This window comes from Arvicanthis niloticus, chromosome 19, assembly GCF_011762505.2.
Source record: "Arvicanthis niloticus isolate mArvNil1 chromosome 19, mArvNil1.pat.X, whole genome shotgun sequence".
NCBI classification, from domain to species: Eukaryota; Metazoa; Chordata; class Mammalia; order Rodentia; family Muridae; genus Arvicanthis; species Arvicanthis niloticus.
The window spans coordinates 6,779,841-6,805,782 of record NC_047676.1 but is presented as its reverse complement, the minus strand read 5'-3'; the positions used below and the strand labels follow the sequence as shown (position 1 = coordinate 6,805,782).

Sequence of the window (25,942 nt, the reverse complement as noted above, 5' to 3'; positions counted from 1 at the left end):
ATGGTTTTCAGATGCTATTCATTCTGAAGACAGGACATAAGCCAGGTTCAGAACTGAGTCTTTTAGTTGAGAGAGATGGCAGAGGTTCTATTTAGTTAACAAAAATGATGGACTGGGTATTAGGTCTATCTTGTACTTTAACAATTACAACATGGTAATATAGTTTGTGTTCAATTTATATATGAGAGAAAAGAGTGTTTTAATTGGACAGAAAGGGGGAAGTGTTGTGGATAGCCCCAGCCTCTTGTTTTGATGGTAATTCCACTCCTGGGAGGGGCTGCAGAGGAGGAGTGAATCTTGTGAACCTTCTGTTCAATTGAATTTGTTAAGTAAAGGCTAGAGCCAGTGATTGGGCAGTAGAAGGGGAGGTCAAGAAAAGGGCTTAGGGGAGGAGTCGGAAGAGGAGGAGTCAGAAGAGGAAGGTGACAGGAGAGAGGCTATGGAGGTGAAGGAGGAGCCTGAGGTGGAAAGACAATAGAGGAGAAGAACCTGGCCTAGAAAAACCACAAGTTGTAAGGGATCTCATAGCTGGGGAATAGAGTAGTGCAATGGTAAATCTGCCCAATCTATGCTTGCAGTTTATAATAATAAATATTGAGTTGTGTTTTCCTTGACTGGACTTATTTGGGTCAGAGATTTACCACAACAGAAAAGAGAGTAAAAGATAAATATTAGGAGATAAGGAAAAATGAACATGAAAGAGGATATAAGATAATTGTTTTTCTGTTTCTAACTCAGTCATGAATTTTGGATTTTGGTGCTGTGTAAGTGCATAAATATACATTCAAAAGAGACAGCATAAAAATCTGATGGCAACTCCTCTGTTCCCATTCTGCATGTCCATTCTAACTGTACAGAAGTTTAGGAGTTACATAGTTTTGGGTTCTTTTTAATTTGGATGCAAAATTTCTTTACATTTTTTAAAATAAAAAATAGCTAGGTGGTAGTGATATGCACCTTTAATTCCAGCACTTGCAAGGCAGAAACAGACAGATCACTGAGTTTGATGCCAGCCTGGTCTACAGAGTGAGTTCTAGGACAGCCAGGGCTACACAGAAAACTTCTGTCTCAAAACAAAATGGGAGGAGGGGGTAAAGAGAGGAGAGGAAAGAAATGAGAAATGGCACTTAAGAGTGTGTCTGTGCTATTCTATTTACTCTTGAGAGTATGTGTCTCTAGTATAGTATTCACTTTGAGCTGCTTATAAAGATACTTCCTACACAGGTTGTACCTCAGAATAAGCCTTTCTTGTAGAAAAGAAATGTTTATCTATAAAAGAGATTTCTACTTGTAGGGAGATACCCTGTTCTGTTCCAGAAATAAAATGATAACTACATCTCCAGAGACTCCAAACAGAAAGAAATCTTTGACTCAAATATAGAGCAAACCTGATCTTTCTTTGACTTGCCTAGCTGGCCACATATTGGTCATTTAAAAAAAATAACTAGACCTTTCTACATGCCAGCCTCACAGTTGGCCTCCAGCCTTGCAAAGGGAGCTGAACAGCAGGTCCTATCTTCTCTGAAAAGTGATTCTGAGAGGCTTGTCAGGCTGGATATTTATAGCCCAGATTTCTTACTCCTTGGGCAATGTTGACTTTTTATCTGTACATGGTGGGTGACAAAATGGCACCTGTAGTTTGGTGTTTACATGAGTGCCCATACTTCAACCTGCTATGCTGACTGGCCCCTCAGCTGACTCTGTCTTATGTTATTTCAAACTTTTCTTGGGACTCCTTACAGAATCAGGCACTGACCTGTCCTTCTGAATCTACCTTTGCTGGGAACAGAAAAATTTGAAACTCAGGGGAAAGGCAGGGCCAATTGAACTATGATGTTAATCAAATTGAGGTGGCAGGTTAGTTAGATATAGGGTTCCCCTATTCGCAGCATCCTAATATTTTACAGTGGGAGAAACTGAAGGCAGACTAATTGGTATTTGCCTCTCTGACACTTGAGAAATTTAGGATATGGATACAGACTCCTTCACTGGACAAGTGAATCCATCCCACTACCATGTGAGACATGAGGGAAAATTCATCTTCTTTATAGAACAGGTGTTTGTTTTTTAACATGGCCTATACAACAGAGACAGGAGCAGAAGACTTTCTGAAAATCTTCTTTTCCTATGCATCTTTATCCTGCAATGTGGCTAGCATGCAATTTACTCTGGTAGGTTCTTTGTCCCATCCAGGGGAATTGATACTACTTGAGCCTAGGATGTCTTCCCATGCAAATGTATGTAAATTTAACCCCTTATCCAAGCATCTTTTATTCATAATAATTTGTAAATATATATACACATGACTGTGAACATTTTAAACAAGCTAAGCTTAAATTTGTTTTGAGGTATGTGTTTTAGTATATACTTTATTGGAAATATACAGAAGATTATAAAATGAGAGATATAAATTGGCCTATCCCTCCTCCCATCTTGTCCTTGTAAACAAATTTTATTTGTACTTAGCATGACTAAAACCACAACTGTGGTCACATAAGAGACATTCAGTCATTTGTAAGTTAATGATTGTTAACTTATAGGTTTTAATTTCCCTTAACAGTTTAGAGTAAAGTAGTAAACTCGAGAATGAGATGACTTTTTAGGATACATATCAGTAATAGAGTAAGGACTGCACCTACAATGCTTCATATTTGATGACCAAGTATCCACTACTCAAATACATCATTCTGTTGAGTTAGTGCATGTGGCTTGGGTCCTTATTTCAATTTGGTTCTTTGTTTCTAACATGATAGTTTTATTCATATAAGAAACAGTTTTAAAATTAAGCAAAATAGATTCTTCTGGAGCCAAATGTAACTGAGAATGTGTTCGGTCTACATTTCCTGGGAAGACAAACACTAATGCCCATCCACCTCAGGTTGGCACCAATGTAGATCATTTCACTAAAGTCCAACTTGGTGAGAAATTTGAGCTTATGGAGCTTCATACATGCCCAGGAGAGACGTTATTACAGGAGCTTGGGTGACCCCACTGGGAAGAACAATAGGAACTATGCCATGGCTCAGACCTCAGATTCAGGATGCCCAAAGGACCAAATTATGACATGGTAACATTTTTATGAACAATTATATTTATAAAAGAAAGAAACTTATCAAGCACTGCAACCTTTAAACACACTGGTTGAAAACATTGGTGGGGAAGTTACAGTTAAGTGAAGTCTCTGCTGTTCTCTGGTGACACTCTTAGCATTTGTGCTAGTGGAAGTTGGATGTTTGTGTTGACCTTCCAAAATAATTCACTTAATCATCTGCAGTATGAAGTCATTTGAGTTGGATAAGGTCTGACTTGTTAACAAAAACTTACTTCACTCCACACACTTATGGAACTTGTGCTCAGAAAGAATCATTTGATGTCTTTTAAACACTAAAAATGTGTAAACTCTTAAAGGCTAAAGAAGTTTAAACTTTTTAGTACATTTGTAGGACTTCTTTCCAGTATGAACTGTCTTGTGTCGAGTAAGGCTATAAAGATTAACAAAGGCTTAACGTGCCAACAACACGTGTGTGGATTGTCTTCAGAATGAATATTTTGATGTCTTTTAAGGTCTTAAGAATAGGTAAAGACTTTGCCACATTCTTGACATGTGTAGAGTTTCTCTCCTGTGTGAACTGCCTTGTGTCTATTAAGAGCTGGTTGGTTACAAAAGGCTTTGTGACATTCTTGACACTTGTATGGTTTGTCTCCAGTATGAATGATTTGGTGTTTTTTTAAGGTCTAAAGTAGAAAAAAACATTTTGCCACATTTTTCACATTTGTAAGATTTCTCACCAGTATGCCTTAATTTGTGCAGAGGAAGGTATGAGGGCAAACAAAAGGGTTTTCCACATTCCTCACATTTGCATGGTTTCTCTCCAGTGTGAGATCTCTTGTGTACAGAAAGTTCTGCATGAGTACAAATGATCTTACCACACACACTACATAAGTAGGATTTTGCTCCAGTATGGATTCTTTCATGTCTCTTTAGCTTTAAAGGATAGGCAAACCTTTTGCCACACTCTTCACGTTTGTGTGGTTTCTCTCCAGTGTGAACTATTTTGTGTTGAGACAAGGAAGAATTAGTAGAAAAGGCTTTCCCACAGACTCCACACTTGTAAGGTTTCTCTTGACAATGAATTCTTTTATGTTTCTTTAGGTCAGAGGTAGAATAACACACTTGGCCACATCCTTCACACTGGTAAGATTTCTCTCCAATGTGAGCTAACTTATGCCGAAGCAATGAAAATTTGAAAGCAAATGCTTTCCCACATTCTTTACACTTGTATGGTTTCTCTCTAGAATGAACAGACTTGTGCTTAGCAAGGGTAGAAAGCTTAGAAAAGACTCTTCCACATTCCCTATGATTAGGAATGTCTTCAGAGTGGATTCTTTGGTGTATTTTAAGGTCTGAAGAATAGAAAAATGTTTCCCACCCTTGTCACACCTGTGCAGTTTCTCTCCACGATGAACATTTTGATGTTTCTTAAGGAACAAAGATTCATAAAAAGCTTTGCCACAGTCTTCACACTTGTAGCATATCTCTCCAGAATGAATTCTTTGATGTTGCTTCAGCATTGAAGGATAGTAAGATGATCTACCACAGTCTTCACACTTGTGGGGGTTTTTTTTCTAGTATGATTTTTCTGATATATAAAAAGTGTTGAACTAGTACAAAAAGCCCTACGACACTCTTCACGCTTGTAGGGTTTGTCTTCGATATGAAGTCTCTGGTGTATAGAAAGTTTAGAAAGAGTATTGAACGTATTACCACAATCTTCACACTTGTAGAGTTTTTCTCCAGTATGAAGTCTCTGGTGTAAAGAAAGTGTCGAGTGAGAACTAAAAGCCTTACCACATTCCTCACATTTGTATGTTTTCTCCCTTGTATGAATTCTCTGGTGTTGAATAAACAGTCAGTTACCATCAAAGATCTTGTTGCAACCATTAAAATCAGTAGGTGTTGTTTCTTTTGAGCAAAAGCTGAGATATGAGCAAAAGCTTGGCAATATTTTTCATACATATAAATGAGGATATTTACTCATATAAAATTAACCTTAAATCAGAAACTACAATACATTTTAATACCTATAGGCAATGAGCATAATTCAGAAAAAGCTGAAATCAACTGTAATAAGAGCACAACTAAATAGAACACAGAAAAAATGGATAATGGAGTATTTTCAATTATATAGCTAAATAAGTTGTAACATTTAAAATTACATTAATCTTAAAGGCATTTTGCTAACAGAAATGAGCCTGTTAAATAATATAGGTGTTATATGGCCAGACAGACATGAAATTACAAAATAACCACACTTGGAAAAGAGTAACTTTATTGTGACTTTATGATACATGTTCAATAGAAATATACAATCTTTATCTTAAGTATAGAGTTTTATTTTGGAAGGCAAAAAAGATATGCAACAAAAGAACTATTAAATATCCACAAATATTAAATAATACAACTCAAGGATTTAGGATAGTATTTTACATTTTATTTTAATGATATAAAAATATATTCCCACAGGTTATGAAGTTTTAAAAAAAAATTTCACATTTACCTGTGACTAACAGAATTTTCTATTGCTAGGCTTTCTCAGATCCTGTCAGAAATTTAAATAATGACACAGAGACTTTAATATAGTTCAAAGCCTAGCCTCTCAACTACTGCTTACTTAATCTGACTATTCAAGTCTACAACTGGTCACATGGCTAGCTCTATACGTCCCTGCTCCTCTCTTGTCTATGTCTCTTCCCTTCCTGTCTGCCTCTGAATCTCCAGCTTCTCTTGACTTTCCCTCAACACTCTCTCTGACCAAAAGTTCTGCCCTTGTATTTCCTGTCCCAGCCTATTGTCCATCAGCTCTCTATTATCACCAATCAGCAGCGAGACAACACCTCTTAAACTCCCTTTAGGCAAATGAAGAAGGACAAACATTTACAATACAGGAAACACAGTGATAGACCATAGAAATGACAATACCAAAATCCTGCCAGTTCTTAGGTCTCTGCTGGTACAGAATTAACCACTGAAAATACAGAGGCACACTTAATACAATGTGAGGAAGGTTGCCCCCAACAACTGTCCCTGAAGGCAACATATCTGTTCATGAGCAGCAGTAACGTAATTTCTAAGAATTACTCATTTATAATATTAAATAACGTTGAGTGATGAATGAGAGAGACAGTGTACAAGGCAGACATTCAAGATTTGAGATTCACATGAAGTGGAAACATCCGTTCTCACGGTCACAGAACTAGACTTCATAGAAAGTCTTATCTTACACTGTCCAGATGTGTTTTATAAAATATATAGACTACATGTAGACAAAGGCTTATAGGCAATGCTCCCTGTCAAATTTTAAGACAGGATATCAAACTGCAAAGTAAAGCAAAAATGATCTTGAAACTGCAGAATTCTGAAAGCTTATTGATGAACTATTAAACACATTCTCCTAGTTAAGCAGAGTTTTATTTTTGACTATTCTCCTCAAAGTACATGCATTTGAAATCATTATTATTGTGTGTGTGAAAGGAAGAAAATGAGAAGTTATTTTCATCATTCATAAGGAACTCAAATGGGGTGACTCATGTTAAAATGAATGCAAGTGATATGAAAGAAACATATGTGTGAAGTTACTGTTTTACAATGGTTTCACACTTTGCTGTTTAGAAATGTATACAATTTTCTGAGGCATAGTAAGAGTGCAAAGTCTGTTACTGAACTGCCAAATATGACTCCATTTTGCCTGAGTTTTATCCAACTGCAGCCCCAGTTCACCAATCCTGCTGAGAAAATGTTCTCACCTTCAACTTTAGAATATCCACTGTTTTACAACATAAAACAAATGGGGAACTGAAACTTGTGAAATCTCAGGCTTCTGGCCTGCCTCTAGTGTGGTGTAATTTGGAGTTAGGCCTTATAATACAATCATGCCTCATTTCAGGGAAAAGACTTCTTTCTGGTGTGAACCTTCTCTTCAAAGCCAGCAAACACGTGACTCTCAGACTGTCATTGAGTAGTATTCCCTGTATCTCCTGCAGATGTGACATTTGAAGGCATTTACAAGAGTCTGCCAATCAAGGGACCCATACTCTGTCTGAGTCAGCCACGCTTAGTGGATTGACATAGCAAAGTTGCCTCCTGATATGTTCCAAGGCACCGTAACTCTCACACCAGGACTGGATTCCCAAAATGTCCACTGTGTTTCCTAATAAAGAAGACGTTTTTCCAAGGAGATGGGTATAGATATTTCTGTCTGGTGTCGTTCCTGGTAAAGGATATGATGAGGACTATACTTCCTGGATTCCTCCACAGAGAGTGAAAACACTAATGGGTGAAGAACTACTTAGAGACTTTTGGTCAAATCTTTGTCCTTTTGTATTTCTCTGTGTGGTCTAGTTTCTGGTAATGGGGGTCATCGGGGTAATGGGAGTATACTAGGTTCCTTCTACTGTGTTCCCAGCACTGCATCTCCTGACATTCTGTCTGTTCATGGGATTTCGTTGACTGATGGCTAAGGTCAACCTTTGTTTATGCCTCACAAAGCCTAGATACTCTTGCTTTCATTTCAAGCACTTTGTGAGTTCTTTATAGTTCTAGATTTTATGGGTTTGGTTTTTTTTTTTCTTAACTGTCTTTAGGTTACAGGTTTAAAAGGTAGAGGTTTAACCCACAAAAGAGCTATATGTTCCTGTCTCATAGAATCCATATGATTATCCTAAAGCTTGGTATCTTTATAAGACGAAAAAATACAGTATAGAATTATTGTGTTGTTTGCCAACATCTGCAGACACACAAACCAGATACAGATGTGTAAATCACTGGGTTAAGTCTTATAAAGAGGCAAATGCATTTAGAATATAGATAATATTTTTGAAATCATAATACACTGTTTTGCTCACTGAAAAGCTGGCTCTGGAACAAGGATTTGCCCCACCCACTTCAAACCCATGTGAAAACTGTCTCTGGATTTCTTTCGCAGCCTGGTCCTGCAGTCCTGGATCAGGCTGGCTCCCTGACCCTGTGACAGGCAGAAGGACAACCACAGAACAGCCATAAAAGGACACCATGCACTTGAGAACAGCTAAGAGGTGAACTGTTTCCAGTAGAGGCTGCTATTATTTACCTCATGGTAGAGAGCTGTGTAGAATAAGAACAACTAATGGAATCCTCATCCTTACAAAGGATAAAAGAGACACTCTGTCTAAAATCTTTCAATCATAACTGCAAAATCATAGCTAAGTTCTTTAGATGTTTAGTGTTTAATCAATTTAATGATGATCACAATAAATCTACGTGCTATCTATATAAAAACTGTCTTATGTTTTCTATAAGATTTACCTGGAAATGGTCAAGTCGTAATGATTTAATAGTATGTGCACAGGTAGTGTTAATTTATCACATTGCCTGTGGGGAGCCAAGAGAAGGCGGCTATTATCCTTGCAGCCATCTTGAGCCATATAACCTGACAAGAGACTTGATTACAATAGCCTACAACAGCTGAGCACACTCTGATAACATCTTGTTTTAGATACCCAGGATTTTCCCTTGAGTGTGTGAGACTTAAAGGTGTGTGACTTAAGGGCATGACTCAGAGATCAGATTTAGAGATAAGACCTAAGGGCATGACTTAAAGGCGTGGCTTAGAAGTGAGACATATAAAAGGCAAGAGGCAAACAGAAGAACTTGCTTGACATTAGGTAGAAGACACTTGGACTAGAGAACTTGGAAGAAGTAGTAGTAGGCATTAGACACTCAAGACTTGGAAAGAGAATTAGTATTAGACACTTGTACTTGAGACAAGCACTTGGAAGAGAATTTGGAACTGGGAAAGAGACTAGCAACTTGGAATAGAGATTAGGACTTGAGATTTATTACAGAGGAAGTAGGAATTAGGACCTGAGACTTGGTAATAGGAACTAGGAATTTGGAAAGAGAGAAGAAGAGAGACCGAAGAATAAACAAGATTGAATCACACTCTGTCTGGTCTCCATTCTTCACGCACATCCTCACTCTCTCTCTCTTGCTGAACCCCAACCCGCAAACTGGAGCAGCTTGGGGCAGTGCAGGCTCTAACAGTTTAGCCCCCAAGGCTTTTGGCAGTGTGGGTTCCAATATTGATAGAGTGGTCTGCAACATTTTGGCCCCCAAACATGGGCAGCTCGGCCCACGACATTTTTGGCACCCAACGTGGGGCAGCTCAGACTGCAACAATGACCCTCTGTGGGTAGTTCAGACTCAACCTTCCTTTATCAAGCTGATGATACTCAGTACCTTTTAAGCTGAACAATTACAATTTTCATAAATCTAGATGTGCCTGCTAAAAATAACCACTCCTGGGCTTGTTAAATGTTTCTTCAAAAAGGGAGGCTACCAGCAAGGTCATCAAACCCTTGCCTGAGTATCCAGTCACTCCTTCCAGATAGCTGCAAGGAATGAGGCATTATTTCCATGGGATCTCAAGATTTATTGAAGACACATAGGGTATACAGGCCAGAACAATTAAACCTGGGGTGGAGGTACCTATGTATGCAGTGATGAGAAAACTGCTTTATGTACTAGAAAAGAAAGTCCATCAAAAATATATTGTATAATACCCTTCCCATTTGTGAAATTTTCTTAGAACACATGATCAATTTACTTGTTAATGTTATCATGTCTCATTTGAAATTGTTTAATCAAGGCGTGTATATGGAAAGGTTTAGATGTCTGGTCCAAAGGGAATGAGCTGACTCAATTGACTCTTCCATCAGAGACTAAACTCCTGTTCTATGCTGCCCCTTATTGGCTCTTGTTTGCAAACTGTGTTCTCTCCACTTGGGCAACTGGCATCTCTCAGCTCTTTAGGATGTGTAAAATTTCTATCTCAGGATCAGTAAAAACAATTGAAAATAAAGCATAAACGTGAGGTTATAACTCTAAAAAGAAAAACCGTTCATTTATTTTAGATAAGGTAAATTATATAAATAAAAAATGGAGCAAAGCCAGAAGTCTTTAAGTTAAGTGACAGGAGGTCTGACTATGACATATAGGCCTTATGGTGATGACACTTAAAGATAATATACTTAACAGTCAAAAGTCCCTAAGACTCTGAAGGTCTATTCATATTAACAAAAACTGACTTAAAGATGACTATCTAGTCACTCATGTCTTTGCTGACTTTGTTCAACTTTACCAATTTGAAGAAACGAGGTCATGGCAAGAACTGTGTGGATAATTAACTACACACCTTCTTGTTCATACAGATGTCCTCACATAAAGGTCAACCTTATTATTCTCTCCTCTGGTTGAATTCTTTGTGATAAAACAAGCTACTTAAAGAAGATTATCTGCTGAATTAATTGAGATTTTTTAAGGTACACCAAAAAGAAATGTAGAGAGTAAAGTTACAAGTTTGCCAAGGACTGAATTTATGTCTCAGTTATTTTTTTTGTAAAACATCTTCAAAACAAAAATTGTAATTTTTAGGATTCAAATTTTTAACAGGGATAAATTATTTCTATTTATACAATCCCTATCTTATAAGAGTCACTAATTTATTGTAAACTGTTGCAACAAAGATAATTAAGACATAATAGTTAATAATGAGTTACCTAGTAAGTGCTTAAATATCCTTAATGTGGTCAAATATCTATTTGTAGTCATGCTGAACACAAATGTAATTCATTTGAAGGGACAGTATTGGAGGGGGAGATCAATCTGTATCTTCTATTACATGGGCTTCTGTACCTGTTTTCCTAAAGCAGGTAACTCAGAAAAATTTAAAGATAACTTAAAGTTTGATATTATGGAATAATATTTTAAAATCAACTAAACTTAAATAAACAGGCTATTAAAATTGAGTACTTGAGTAAAAATGGTTACATGTACAGTACACTTGCATGGTAGGAGTCATCCAGGGTAGATGAGCACGCTTGCCCTCTGACGGGACACAGACCTAAAGAGTAAAGGGTAAGCTCGTCTCATCACGGGATAACAATGCATGGGGAAGAGGACTTGCCAGCATCTGCTGCTCCTGTCTCCCTCTGGCCTGTAAGCCAGAGCAGGAACTCCTACTCCTTAAGTGCAGGGAAGAGGAATTACTCCTCCTGTTTCACAACACAGGGGGATGGATCCTCTCAGGCTGAGGAGGATCTTAGACTCGGCACCCACAGTCTTAATGTCTCAAATGGATGCACTCAGTGCAATTACTCTGCATTCCATGTCTCCTAAACAGATAACCAAGGATACTGTGTACAGGGGAACCTTGTACCAACACTTGCCACCCAAAGGGTCTGGGAACTACATGCAAGTTCAAATGGCCATGCCATGTCCCCTGGCTTTCATTTCTCCTCCTCCTAACAATGCTAATCCCTGAGCTGAGAGGTCAAGTGTCTGACTCTGTAAGCAGTCCTCAGCAGAGTGTGACACAGTATATGACAGAGGCTCTGCCACAGGGGCCAGTCAGCACAGCAGGCTGAGCTGTGGGACTCACTTCAACTAAGGTGCATGTGCCCCATGTGGACAACCACAGCCAGGGAAAGAAAGCAATCCCGCCTGAGGAGGAGGAGATGTGGACTGTAAAGGCTCACCCAGAGCAGTCGTTCTGAGTCACCTTCCAGAGACAACTGGGATTTTCTTCAGACCAACTCCTTTTACAAATTGGGAAAACAATGGGTCTAAACACACATGGAGGAAGTTTAAAGAATTAACAGCGGACATTTAGAAGAAGAAACCATGAGTTTCCTTATTCCATTTTGACTCCAAGTAATATTAACCATAATGCTTCCTTCAGGGCTAGTCACAATGGTAACCAGAATTAGACCCTAAAACAAAAGAACTTCACAGACATATCTGTAAACGTCAAGTTTATAAAGACATATACCTGAATTCTTGAAAGACTTACTTACCCTGGGGTCTATCTAAGGAACAGTTAGTCCATGTAGATTGTATACTTTCCTGGAAAAAGGAATATGCCTGGTCTACATGCCTGGTCTACAGAGTGAGTACCAGGACAGCCAGGGCTACACAGAGAAACCCTGTATCAAAGAGAGAGAGAGAGAGAGAGAGAGAGAGAGAGAGAGAGAGAGAGAGAGAGAGAGAGAGAGAGAGAAGAAAAAAAGGAATATGCCTTACAGCTCTGTAAAAAAACTAAATCTATTAACTGGCATGAAAGAGAAGCCAACAATTAATGTTGTACCGGCAAACGGTGACAACATTCGCCATTACAAGATGGCGCTGGCATCCGGTGCTCCCACAAGTAAACAACTAAACTGCGCAGGTGCAAGACTCGAAAGTGTGCCAAGTCACTGCCCATCCTGGGGCGTAATATGGGGTGATGAGTGAACAGCCAATCAGAAGTGAACACGCCACTCTAGGGTGCATATAAGCAGTGCCTTTTCCGGGCTTGGGGTCTTCCGCTTCAGCTGATACAAGAATAAAGCCTCGCTGTAGTAACTACCCGAACACTGCCTCCCATGTCTCTCTTGCAGGCGAGGGGATTCAGAAGGGGTGTGGAACACTGAATCTCCTGTCTAGGAACAGTGCCCCTGACTCTGAAAGAAAATAGATTTAAAACAAAACAAAACAAAAAGGCAAATCCAGTGATTCTTTTGTTTGTTTGTTTGGTTGTTTGGTTGGTTGGTTGTTGGTTGGTTTTTCAAGACAGGGTTTCTCTGTGTAGCCCTGGGTGTCCTGGAACTCACTCTGTAGACCAGGCTGGCCTCAAACTCAGAAATCTGCCTGCCTCTGCCTCCCAAGTGCTGGGATTAAAGGCATGCGCCACCACCCGGCTCAGTGATTCATAATGAGGGTAAGAGACCTTGTCTAACTCGCCATAAAATCCAACAGCACATGGTTACCAGGGCTACCTCTGTTATTCTGGAACTAAACATGACTTCAGTGTGTTCTGTTAGATTTTCCCAGAGAGAGAAACACTAATGCCCATTCAGCCTAGGTTAGAACGAATGCAGACTATTTTATAAAAGGTGAGACATGTGAGTTTATCAACCTTTCTACATGCCCAAGAGAAACAGTATCGGAGAAGCTTGGGTGACCCCACTGAGAAAAACGACAGTAACTATACCATGGCTTAGATCTCAAAAAAATGAAATAACAGTTTTGTTTGTATCTATAAGTATAGAAGAAACTCATCAAGCCATACAATATTCAAGCACACTACAGAACACACTGGTAGGGAGGTTATAGCAAAGAAAAGTCTGTACTGTTCTCTGATGTTATTCTCTATATTTGTACTGATGGATGTAACATGTTGGTGTTGACATTCCAGACTAATTCACTTAATAGTCTAACCTTTGGATTGAGTTGGGTAAGGTTGGAAGGACTAGGAACTATTTTTACCACACTTCACAGAGTCACAGAGTTTTAGTCAGTATGAATTATTTGATGCCTTTTAATGACTGAAGAAATATAAACTTTTTAAGACCTTTGCAGGATTTATCTTCAGTATGAACTGTCATGTGTCGACTAAGGCTATAAACATTAACAAAGGCTTTGCCACATTCCACACACTTGTGTGGATTGTCTTCAGAGTGAATTACTTGGTGTCGTACAAGGCATGAAGATGAGGAAAAGCACCTAGGACACTTTTCACACTTGTAGAATTTCACTTTAGTATGAACTGTCTTATGTCTCCTGAAGGAGGAGTGATAACGAAAGGCTTTGTGACAATTTTCACATTTGTAAGGTTTCTCTCCAGTATGAATTGTTTGATGTTCATGAAGACTTGCAGAACATGAAAACCTTTTGTCACATTCTTCACATTTATAAGGATTGTCCTGAGAATGGAATGTTTGATGTCGTCTAAAGGATGAAGATGAGCAGAAACATCTGCCACAGTCTTGACACTTGTAGGGGTTGTCTGGAGAGTGAATTGTTTGATGTCTTCTAAGGCAGGAAGATGAGGAAAAACATCTCCCACACTCTCCACACTTGTAAGGTTTCTCTCCAGTATGAACTGTCTTGTGTATCCTAAGGGCTGAGTGATAACGAAAGGCTTTATAACATTCTCCACACTTGTAGGGTTTCTCTCTAGTATAGATTTGTTCCTGTTCCTGAAGATGTAGAGGAGGGGAAAATCTTTTGACACATTCTTCATACTGAGAGGGATTTTCTCTACTATGAATTCTTTGATGTTGCTTGAGCATTGAAGGATAGTAAAATGATTTGTCACAGTCTTCACACTTGTAGGGTTTTTCATCGGTGTGGTTTTTCATGTGTATAAAACGTGACGAGCGAGTACTAAAGGCCTTACGACACACTTCACACTCGTAGGGTTTGTCTCCAGTGTGAAGTTTCTGGTGTATGGATAGTGCTTTATGAGAACTCAGGGCCTTACCACATTTTTCACACTTGTAGCGTTTCTCCCCTATATGAATTCTTTGTCGTTTCATGAGGAGTGATTTACAATTAGTGGTCTTGCTGTAGTCATTAGGATCATTGGGTGTTACTCCTGTTGAGCCAAAGTTGAGACATGAACAAAAGTTAAGCAATGCTCTTTATATTTAAGTGGCTTATTATTTAAAATGAAGACATTGACTCATATTTATTTAAGCATAAATAAAAATCTGCAGTATATTTCAATGCATGTAAGCACTGAGCAAAATTCACAAATAGAATAGGTGCAAAGAATGTGTACTTTTACTGGAGTAAAAGCACAATCAAGCAGAACATAGAAATAATGGCAGATTATTCAAAATTAAATAGCTAAGTTAGTTGTAAGGGCAGTTTACTACCAGAAACAAGCCTTTCAAGCAATATAGATATAATAATGCCACACATCTATGAAATTATAAAGTACCCAAACCTGAAAAAGAAAAGTTAATTGTGACTGTGATTGTGAAATTGGATGAACATCAAATTTATCCTAAGTATAAAGTTTTATTTTGGAAGTCACAAAAAATATGTCACATAACATGTAGACTGTCCACATCAAGACTAAACCATATAGCCTAAGGATCTTGGACATTATTTTGTGTTTTGTATTGATGACTGCAAAATATATACTTGAGAGATATAAAGGCATAATAATAAATATCAAGTTCATTGATTAACTGAAATTTTGCTGGATCAACGTATATGTCAATGAATAAATATCTCAATTTCAAATTAGCTTTATTGTTTGACTGGTTTTGTTTTGTTGAGACAGGGTTTCTTTGTAGCCCTCACTGTTAATTGCTATGTATATGAGGCTGGCCTTGAACTCAGAGATCCACCTGCTTCCTCCTCTCAAGTGCTGGAATTAATGGAATGGGGCACCAGACTTGGCAATAAAATTACCTCTTTCTAAGACTAATTCATTGACAAGATTAAATAACCACTGAGCACTGAGTGGAGAGTGATAATGAACAGGACATGAAAATGGAAGAGCCCTGTTTACCCATGAAGGGAACATTCACAGAAGCAAAGCTTATAGATATTTTTATCTTACACTCTCCTTAAATGTTCTATCAATGTATTTTACACATCCACCAAAATATATAGGGTGAGCATACCAGGTGATGATAGGCACTGCACACTTAGAAACAATGATGCAGAAGATACAAGGACAAAGAGAAAAATCGGGAATCCACAAAATTCTGAAAGCTTATTGATGAGATATTATATTAAACACACACTCTTTTTTTCTTTTGGTTTTTCAAGACAGGGTTTCTCTGTGTAGCCCTGGGTTTCCTGGAACTCACTCTGTAGACCAGGCTGGCCTCGAACTCAAAAATCCGCCTGCCTTGGCCTCCCAAGTACTGGGATTAAAGGCGTGTGCCACCACTGCCTGGCTGTAAATTTTTGAATAATATATCCACAAAAGGCATGCATTTTAAATCCTTATTACTGAGTATGTGATAGGAAAACATTTTAGAAATTTTTCATATTTCACAAAGAAGTCTCAAAATGAATTTCACTAGCATAGGTGATTTGAGATATACTAAAGTATGGTGTTAGTTCCTTACAATGATTTCATACCTAGGTCTACAAAAGAATGCAAACATTCACAGGTGTGCAAAGAGTACAAAGACTGTCACCACCCAGTGTGACTACCTCTGGCCTATGTTTTATCAAACTGGTCACCCAAACTAAGCAATACTGCTGAGAAACTGTTGTCCTGCAGCCTCCAAATGTGGACCTGGGGAAGATCCACTGTTTGAAATATTGGAATACATAGAATAAAAACTTTTGACATTTTACACCACTCTGGTATGGTGCAATTGTGGGTTTGGCTTTCAAAGGCAATTAAATCAGGGGCAGAGGATGCTGGAGTGACCAAAGTATTCACTGACACCAAAATGTGACCCTGTTCTTCTGGTCCTCCTAGGAGGTAATGTTTGTCTGCTCAAGTAAGTAAAAAGATTCCTGACAGGAACTCCTTCCCTGGGTCTCCTTCTAACAGTAAAGATGTTGAGTGAAGAAGTCATGGATAACAATTTTCAGTTAAACGAGGGTGTTAAGTCATTTCTCTGGACACTGAAGGAATGCGTGAATGGTCCACTTAACATATGCTGTCTCAGCTATGCTATATATCTTCCGCTTTGTCCCACTCAGTGACCCTCATGGTGGAACAGGGAGTCAGGCCACAGCACGAGCATATTTTGGAATCAGGGCAAATGGAAGATGGGGTCCTCTATCCTCTTGTCTGTGCTCCAGGGGAGAAGGCAAACTTCTTTCTAAGGTTGCTTTAGTGGTTCTCAGAAAGTCCATGTCTACTCCTCCTCAAGTGACTCATCCTCAGCACTGAGCTCCACCTCCCAGTCTTGTCAAAGACTAAATCTAGTAACTTCCACACACCCTCACCCAAAGGGTTCCTTTGGCTGATGGGATGGACCTATACAATCTCACTGACCCATCCATGCACAGGAAGGTCAAGTACTGCCAGGACCACCTCTACTGCAGAACATAAGTAGGCACCAGACCAGGGGCTGCACAGTGGGCAGGGACCAGTGCAACCCAAGGGACTAGCCATCCTGTCAGACCAGTACTCAAGGTAACAGTAGACAAAGTGTTGAAGCCAATGTTCCTGTGGGGAGAATCCTTCAGCTACACTGCTTCTGTGTGAAACTAGAGATGAAAGCAAGATTGGGTCCTTTATACTGGGTTCACAAACCTCTGAGATAGAACATTTTATTGTGGTTTTGGGACTCCTTTGCCTTATGACTGAAGTCAGCTTTGTTTCTGCTCCACCAAGGCCAGATACCCTTCCTTTCATCTCTAGAACTTTAAGAGTTCCACAAATGTCTAGTTTTCACACTTTCTCTCTTTAAATGTCTCTTCTCCAGACTACAGGTACTTGTGTATGTAAAGCTTAGACACTGATCCCAATGACGCCAACAGATCTGTATCTCATAGAATCAGTACATTATCCTTAACACTGGATCTTTATAAGAGGAACATACATACTGAGTTCTCAGCTTGTCTGCCCACGTCTGAAGACACTGAAAAAAAGTTATGCTTAGGTACATGACTGGGTTCAGTCTTGCAGAGAAACAATGCCTTGTCAATACAGAGAATGCCTTTGTAAACGTCATATGCTGTTTTAGCTCATTGAAAACCTAGTTCTGGAGATAGGATGTGCCTCACCCACTTTAAGCTCAACCATAACTGACTCAAGAGTTTCTCCCACAGCCTCTGTCCTGGGTCAGACTGGCTCCCTGAGTCTGTGACAGGTAGAGGGACAACTGGGCAGCCAAGGGAAAGACACCATGTGCTTAAGAACAGCTAAGTGGGGAACTGTCTCCAGGAGAGGCTGCTGTTATCACCTCAGCTTTACACACCTGAATACACAGTGGCTACCTCTTGTATCTTCACACCCATAGGCTCTTGTCTTTGCTCCAGAAATGTTACCAGATGTGGCTTACAGACAGCAAGACCTGTTTGTAGACAAAGGGAACAAGGTTAAAAGTTCTTTACTGGCAACTGACATGCCCCTTCCAAGACAGTGTTTATAAAAGATGATGCAGTAAATGATTGCAGACAATTACTTCCTTAAATGGTTTCTGACAGGATCATTACAATATGTGAAGGAATTTACAGTGTCCAGATTCTGAGTTTAACTTAAAGGGAATACCATTAAAACTGAATTGTGGAAGCCTTTCACAAGTGTGGTCCCATGCCTCATGACACTGCATTTCTAACAGGCCCACTAGACTACAGGGTGCCTGCTTCCAACAAAGACAGGTTAAACACAGAGAAAAATGAAATCTATCTTAGCTTGGATAACCTCTCCAATTTTTGCAAATGAAGAATATGAACATCACTGGCAAAAAAGCACCATCTTCCAGGATACACTGTACTGACTGAGGAACTGACATATGAATTCTCTGTAGATGCAATGCTCACCCAGGAACACAAGGTTGCTGTAATTCTCCAACATCACGTCCCTGTACAGATTCCACTGAGCAGGCTCCAGACGTTCCCACTCTTCTGGAGAGAAGTCAATGGCCACATCCCAGAAGGACAGCACTTCCTGAAATACAGACCAGTGAATGAATGATATTATAATTTTAATTAAAACCTAGAATAATCATATAAGTATTGAGATGCACTATGCGGGCTTGTTCTCCTGTCAACTTTTGTCTAGCTGAGGTCATTTGAGAAAAGAGAAGTATAGTTAAGAAAATGTCTCCATGAGACTGTCCTGTGGGGAGGCATATGGCATTTTCTTAATTAGTGACTGATAATGACATGGCACACAGCATAATGGGTAGTGCTCATCCTGGGCAGGTGGTTCACCTATATTGTAGGCAAATAACACACACGTGTGAGCAAGCGGGCGCGCACACACACACACACACATACACACACACACACAGGAGAGTGTCCTGGTGAAAAAAAAAAAGTTACTTATCAATACCAAACATGCACAGTCATGAATGTGAAATGAATTTGTTCAGAGTTCAGCAGTAACACAAAGCACAGTGACAAGGGACAGGAGCTGGAGCAAGCAAGGGGTAGGACAGTAAAGGAAGAACTTACTGACCAAATGTAAGTATGCGAACACATGAAAAATGAGAATTTAAAGTGGAACAGGTATCACTCTGCTCTTTGGTCATTTTTCCTTTCTACCTTTTCTGCCACAGATATTGATTGATAAGGTCATGATGTTCCTATATCATGGTTTGTACATGTGACACCTGAGTATTAACGTGTAGCATCTGGGAAAGGTATTTGCTGATGTAACCATTTTCTTTCTTCAATAATTTTTAATACAAGAATTTATGTTTTAAATATCATCCTGAGAAAAATCACAAGATGACCTATGAGAACGGTCCTACATCATATTTCCTTTTTTACTACATGATATTTTGCAGCAATTTAGGTATGAATGGGGTATTCTGTAGTAATTTCATAGGTCAACTTTGGATTGTCTTTCTCAGCTTCTGAATGCTTATCTTCTCAAACTCCATGTTCCAGGCTTCTGAAATGTGCACTGCATGATGCTTGCACACATCCAGCATCCGGACAACAGTACTGTGCACACAGAAACCCTTACATCACAGTGTTCCACAGCACCTACTAGTGTCCAGTATGGACCCAGGCTCAGCGTCCTGTTGGTGGGTGATGGGAATTACAACTCCTTATATCTAACAGATGAATGCAATCATAAGGTCTCTCTGCTGAAATAATTTCCAGGTTTACACAGATTATCACAACTGATAAGACTGGTAGGTTTTTCTGAGAAATTGTGAAGTTAAAGTAGAATTACATCCTTGTCCTCCTCCTTCAAACTCCTTTCATATTTCTCTATTACTCCATCTTAAATAAATGACATCTTATTCCTTAATTATATATGCATAACTATATAAATAGGAACAGCTGATTCTGTTCAGGTTTGCTGTACGTATATTTTGAGGACTGACCCTTTGCACCAGATGAACAGTGATGGCTTCATCCTTAGGGCAGACCAATTCTCCATCTCACAGCAGGTCTTACAGACACTTCAGCTACGACTGGGGTATTTATGGATGAGGTCACATGAGATTCCCACCCACAGGGTATTAGGTATATTAATGTCCGAATTGTTCAGGCAGTCCTATATGTGGGTTATCTCTTCTCTCTTGGAAGTTTGCAAACCACCCTCCAGGGCTATGAAAACTTGTCCTTCAGCACTAGGAAAAAGAAGGAGCCATGCTCCCAAGGCTTCTGGTGTTGGGGAAATATATACTCTGTAAGAATAATTGCAGTAAAAGTGTCTTTTAATAAAGGACAGGCTTAAGCAGCACAGAGGAGGCCAACACATCTTCAAATCACAAGCATACTAGAGAAAGTTGGTGAATAAAACACCCATTAATTCTTCAAGGGAAAAACAACTGATCTGTGTTGAAACATCTTTGTAGCTAACATACCACACTTCCACCTTTACAAGTGAGTGAAGAAAAGAAACCCACATATTCCACTCGCCCTTGTTCTAAAATATGAGACCTCCAAAAGCAGAGGAAATTGATCACCATGGAGAGTGGCAAGAGCCACTCAGGAATCATGTGAGGGACAGTGGAGAAGTGGTTGTCTTCCAGCTAACTGTAAGAAGCATCTGCACATAGCTGAACCTTTGGGGCCGGGACACGGCAGTCTTGTCAGATGCAGCTACATTAAAAGGCATAGGAATATAAACCACAGTAGCCTGCATCAGTCAGGAACCACAGAAAGGAAATGATGGATTTCTGCTTAGATATGAAAGGAAGAAACTGGAAGGATTCAGGGAAGACCAGAGGAAACCATCCTCAGGTCATGGCAGAATCTAACACAAACTACCATCCAAAAGGAATGAACATTCATTACAAATGAACAGAACATTCAAGCAAGAAAAAGAGGCAAATTCTTCCTCTCATACCAAGTGCCCACAAGTATTTAATCACCAAAATATAGAGACTTGATCAAGACAAAGCTAGTGAAAACAAAGTGTAAATCACACGTGGAATGGGCCAACAGAAGGGAAGCACATGTAGTTTGTAAGACACCAAAGGGCTGAGTGCATGGATTTGCCATGGCGCTCCCCTGAAGTCAGGAGATGAACCATAGAAAGTATTTCTCATGTATGTTTAAATGTTTTCTGGCACAGCCTCAAGTAGTCTGGTGTAGCCTTGAACTGGCTATGAAGCAGGGGACAAGCATATGGGCTACCCTTTTCTTCCTCCCAAATGCAGAGATGATGGAAATGTGCCTCAGAGTAGCACCAAGTTTCTTCTCTATCCCAGGTCTGTGAGCTCCTCCTCACCCTGCTGACCTGATAGAAAAGCCTGGCCCCTAAAACAAGGTCATGTGAGCTTTGCACCTCCTCCTAGGGACCTGCTCAGAACCTTTCTCAGGTTCAAGGCCTGAGCAAGTCACCTTGATGTAATGAGAGTGTGCCAAGCAGGCAACCAGTCTTTTTTACAATTACCCCGACCCTAAGTTAGAAACAGGAGACCTGTCAAAGGTTTAAGGAAACCCAGCCCTCAAGGTGAAACCAGGTGTCAGGTTTCCCTGCTTTGCAGAGTTCCCTCTGTGTGTCTGCTCCATGTGTTTCCTCACCCACAGTCAAAGATTTTCTGTGGCCTCCGATTCTGCCAGACCTCACTGCTGTGTTCCAGAATTTCCCACCTATGACCTGTTGTGCCTTGGATTTTTTTCCTCTCTTAATTCTTTAACTGACAGAGAAAATGAACATAAAACGAACATAATCAAGACGGATGCAATAGGCCGGGTACAGAGTATAGGGGGACCTGAAACACCATTTGCTCTAAAGGTACTGACTGAGGAATCTGACAGCGTCCATGTGAGAATGGGGCAGCTAGTGGAGGGTGCTTCCCAGCAAAGCTGTTCAGTGAGGTCCCTTCACTGCCTCAGGTACAAGTAGTCATCTCACCATCATTAGCTTGCAATCCTGGCGTCTACTCCCGCGCTCCCAGACTGCTCCGAGTCCCAGAAGCCCAAGGCGAACTCCGACTGCACCCGGGGTCTTAAGTAAAGAAATCACCCAGGACTCAATCCCAATCGCCCTGTTCCCAGTTCGCAACTGCAACCTCACCTGACCCAGCCAGTTGTGCACAGCCACCCCAGCAGCTTCTTGCTGCCCTCCCACCCAGCTCACTCAGAGCCGCAGCACTCCACTTCCTTTCCCCCCTCCGAATCCTTCCCCCACCCCCACCCCACCTCCAAACACCCCCTCCCCCCTTTCCTGCTGCTTGCACAGACCCCCAGGCTGTGCTGTTTCCTGGACCAACCTTCATGACGGAGACAACACCAATGTACAGCCGCGAAGGACTCTGGCAAAACTTTGAGGAAAACACACTTGTACAAAATGAAAGCTAAATAGGGATTTCCTGGAGGGCTCCTCGCGATGGCTCAGTAGCGTCGACTACATATCCCAGAAGTCTGTGCGAAGGTGTTCCTGGGAATGAGTGTGTTCTTTACCTGGTTCTTACAGTTGTTTCCTTCTGTCTGTTGTCTTTACTGTGGTACTTAGCCTATGTTAGAGCTCTCGACTCTAATATAGCCTGTGTCTTAATACTCAGTATTGCCAATAAATAACACGTGTCCCTGTGTACTGAGACTCTGCATGAGACATACATGGATCAGATTCCATCTCTTGATAAATAGTTTTTATGTGACTATTTGGATTCATACACTCGGGTAAGTTGGCCAGGGACACAAAGAGGGTATAGATCATTTATCAAAGTTGAAACCTTCCAACGTTGTTAGAAATACCGTTTTAGTGTGAGCTCTACTAGAATTTTACTGGTCTCCATCTGGTTGCTTACAAACACAGGTACATATACACCACTGGGTATGGTTTGTTGTTGTTGTTGTTGGTGTTGTTGTTGTTACTTCCCCTACTCTGATACACATGGAGGGACACAGCTCCTGAGATCACACTGGTATATGCACTGGACACTGGCCCTTTACCCATTGTTGGAATTCTCTCTGCAGACATCTGATCTTTCTCAGTTTTCTTTCCCTTCTCTGATCTGCAAGTATTTCTATGTGACAGTACTTTGGAAATCAAAGCATCTGCCTTGAACATACCTCAGTTCTTCAAAATCAGGTTGAAGAAACGATTCAAGGAGGAGGAGGAGGAGGAGGAAGAGGAGGAGGAGGAGGAGGAGGAGGAGGAGGAGGAAGAGAAAACGAAACCACAAATATCAAATAAATTTCTTGGATTTTTGACAAAAAAAAAAATACCCCATAATCTCTAACCTGGGAGCCTCTGAGAATTTCACTGTCATCTGATTTTTTAAAAGACAATTCATTTCTCAACATGCCCATAGACTTTAGTAGTCCCAAGACACTCAAAGCCCAAAGTCTCTAAATGTTGTAATTCAATCAATTGCTATTCTCAAACTGCTTACAGGGTTACTCCTTCCACACTCCATGGACCAGTGGAAACCTGCCTATCCCAAAGGAGAGGACTAGGCACCTGGCAAGGAAGGACAAGAACAAGTTCGATAGAAATGGCCTGTGAGAACACAGCTCCTGTAACATCACATGCCTTGGGTCTGTGGATGCTGAAAGAATCATTTGGATGCCAAAGAACAGTGTCAATCTAAACTGAATCTGTGTGGGCTGAAGCACAGACAGCCCCTGTCTACATGTTGCTAAGGTATGCCCTTTCCCCCAGCCTTGAACAGCCTTGATGGAGTTGTGTACCATGGTAGACCAAGCTATAGGACCCAGGAGGCTTGGTGGCCTGCAGTCCCTTACAGGATCTAAGAAGAATAGACTGCCTGTTAAGCTTCCATTGAGATACCCCCAGGCTTCAATCCTCTCACCAATACAGGTTGAGGTGAGGAGTTCTGGTGGTGGGGGTGGGGCTTCCCCTTTATATTTGAAAGCAGAATATTAAACTTCAGGCTTTGATAAGAATACTTTGTCTTGGCCCCATGTTTTCTCTCGCCCTCCATTCTTTTTTCATTTCCAGCCTTCCTTTCAGGTGAACCCAATTATCCATAGCCACTGGTGGCTACACTAAGCTTTTAACATGACTCTATGTTGGGGTTCCAAGTCCACATAGTGTTTACCTGCATGTTTCATGAAGTCGTTTTGGTATGAATAATATTACATACACATCTGTCAATATATGCTGTTTTGGGAAACAGAGAAGGATGGCTTTGAAACTAGAATTTGGCATTTCCATGTCAGACCCAAGCATATGCGTATGCCATGACATCAGTGCCAGCTCTCCTGTCAAAAGTGGTGAGGGTGTATTTTTAGTTGTTAGATGTCTGACCGCATTTCAGAACAGACCACTCCAGACCACATGGTTGGGGGTGGTGGGAGGTTTATTCAAGAGATAGGGCAAAGGTGGGGAAGAAGATGGAAGAAGAGGGAAGAAGTAGAGGCAGGCCATGATGATGTGGAGAGAGAGAGAGGAAGAAGGGTGGGAGGGGACAGAGAGGCAAGAGGGTAAGAGGGTAAGTGATTAAGAGAGTAAGAGATTAAGAAAGAGAGGGTAAGAGAAGGGGAGGGGGCAAGCAGCCCCTTTTATAGTGGACCAGGCCTACCTGGCTGTTGCTAGGTAACTGTGGGGAGGAGCACACTTGGCCATTGCCAAGTAACTGTGGAGGTGGAGTTTAGACAGAATACTAACATGTATCACCCCTGTACCCATGTCACACTTCAAGGCAGAATCTTCCTAAACAGACAGTAACTCTGAATAATAATTCTCTTGTAGTACGAATGTATATTCATAAAGGATATTTCCATGTGTAATGACATCTCCCTCTATATTCCTGAGGAAACTGACCTAATAAGGTCTACACAATCTCCCAAGCATGAAGAATACTATGACCACATATGCATATTAGGAGGTGTGGTCTGGTTAGAGTCAATCTAGCTCTGTGGACTTTGAGGATATTCATGTGCTCAAGCTCTTCCTGGTGTGGAATCTAGTCCCCTGGTTGCCTTCAGATCAAGGTGTAGAGCTCTACCTTCTTCTAGAGCCTCATCTGACTACATACTGCCATGTGTCCTGCCATGATGAAAATGGACTAAACCTCTGAAAGTATAAGCCAGCCCCAATGAGATGTTTTCTTTTAGAAAAGGTGTCTCACTTTTGGTGTCTCTTCATGACAATAAAACCCTAACTAAAACACATATTAAACCTAATATTTCGCTCCAGGGACCTTATTGACCATTTCTTACCAACTACTTTTATAAAAACAGAGCCAGAGTTTCTACACACAAGCCTCTCTTTGCTATTGAAGTGAATGAGAATTAGCTGGGACTTATAGTCAATCCTGTTTGTTTACATATTAGTAAACTCTGTTTCTACAAAAATCTACTATAGAAGGTGCCTGAAGTGTTGTGTCTTTAACATTTTCTCCACCAATTTCATTTGACTGGTATACTCCTTAGCTAACTTTAAAAATGATACATAACCAGTAACCCAAGTACAGTGATCGCCTTTACGTAGAACAGGAAGGGAAGGGAAAGCAGGGAAGCCACTGTTCAACATTTTGCTGTTGTTCTCATGGCAAAGCCACTTGGAAGTACAAGGTGAGTGTGGTGCATCTCATCTCTGGGTAACCACCCCCATCTTCCCTGTGTTACAATGATGAAGGACTCCTTACTCCTCAGCATTTGAGCCTTTCTGGGAGACTTCTAACCAATCTGCAAATGTGTTTACACCCAGAGTCATGTGCTATAACCACTGCTGAAATAGGTCAAGTTTAGATATGTCCCAAACCAACAGGGTTTTAAAAAATACTTATTGTGGGAGAATTTAGTGCTTGTATAATGTGTTTTATTCAAATATCCTCCACATCCCTTCAGCTCAAATTACTTTTTACCCTTTATTAACAATTTACACTCCAATGTCTTTGCTGTAACTTTATTAATTTGTTTCCACTCAGTGTTCCATCTTTTTTTTAAGAATGGAGGTCCATCAACTGGAGACTGGAACCCTCTCAGATGGCTGTCTCCCACAAGAGCCATAGCCTCTCCTCTCCAGGTGAGACACTATGAGGCCCTTAGGCAACC

The 25,942-nt window shown here is 40.4% G+C and overlaps 1 protein-coding gene across 2 annotated transcripts; it reads right to left on the bottom strand.

Annotated features, from left to right (window-relative positions):
- Positions 1 to 4,203: 4,203 nt before the first annotated feature.
- On the bottom strand, positions 4,204 to 22,318 carry LOC117723899 (uncharacterized). 2 transcript variants are annotated; one of them, XM_076916377.1, is made up of 5 exons: positions 22,189 to 22,318; positions 18,326 to 18,452; positions 17,761 to 17,856; positions 13,453 to 14,450; positions 4,204 to 4,892 (listed from the first exon to the last, which is right to left on the bottom strand). In XM_076916377.1, the coding sequence occupies exons 1-5, from the start codon at positions 22,192 to 22,194 to the stop codon at positions 4,566 to 4,568; spliced, it is 1,554 nt and encodes a 517-aa protein (XP_076772492.1). In that variant the 5' UTR covers positions 22,195 to 22,318; the 3' UTR covers positions 4,204 to 4,565. The 2 variants fall into 2 exon arrangements, with proteins under 2 accessions (XP_076772492.1, XP_034379373.3); XM_034523482.3 differs by lacking the exon at positions 4,204 to 4,892 and having other exon boundaries at positions 9,918 to 14,450.
- Between the last annotated feature and the right edge of the window lie 3,624 nt (positions 22,319 to 25,942).

Bases quoted from the DNA above. Each gene is read 5' to 3' on its own strand.
- LOC117723899 (XM_076916377.1), bottom strand. The intron at 17,857-18,325 runs GTGAGCATTGCA...GTCTACAAACAG, and splicing joins CAGCAACCTTGTGTTCCTGG to GTCTTGCTGTCTGTAAGCCA. The intron at 14,451-17,760 runs GTGTGTAAAGCT...TTGGCTCAACAG, and splicing joins GGTAGCCACTGTGTATTCAG to GAGTAACACCCAATGATCCT.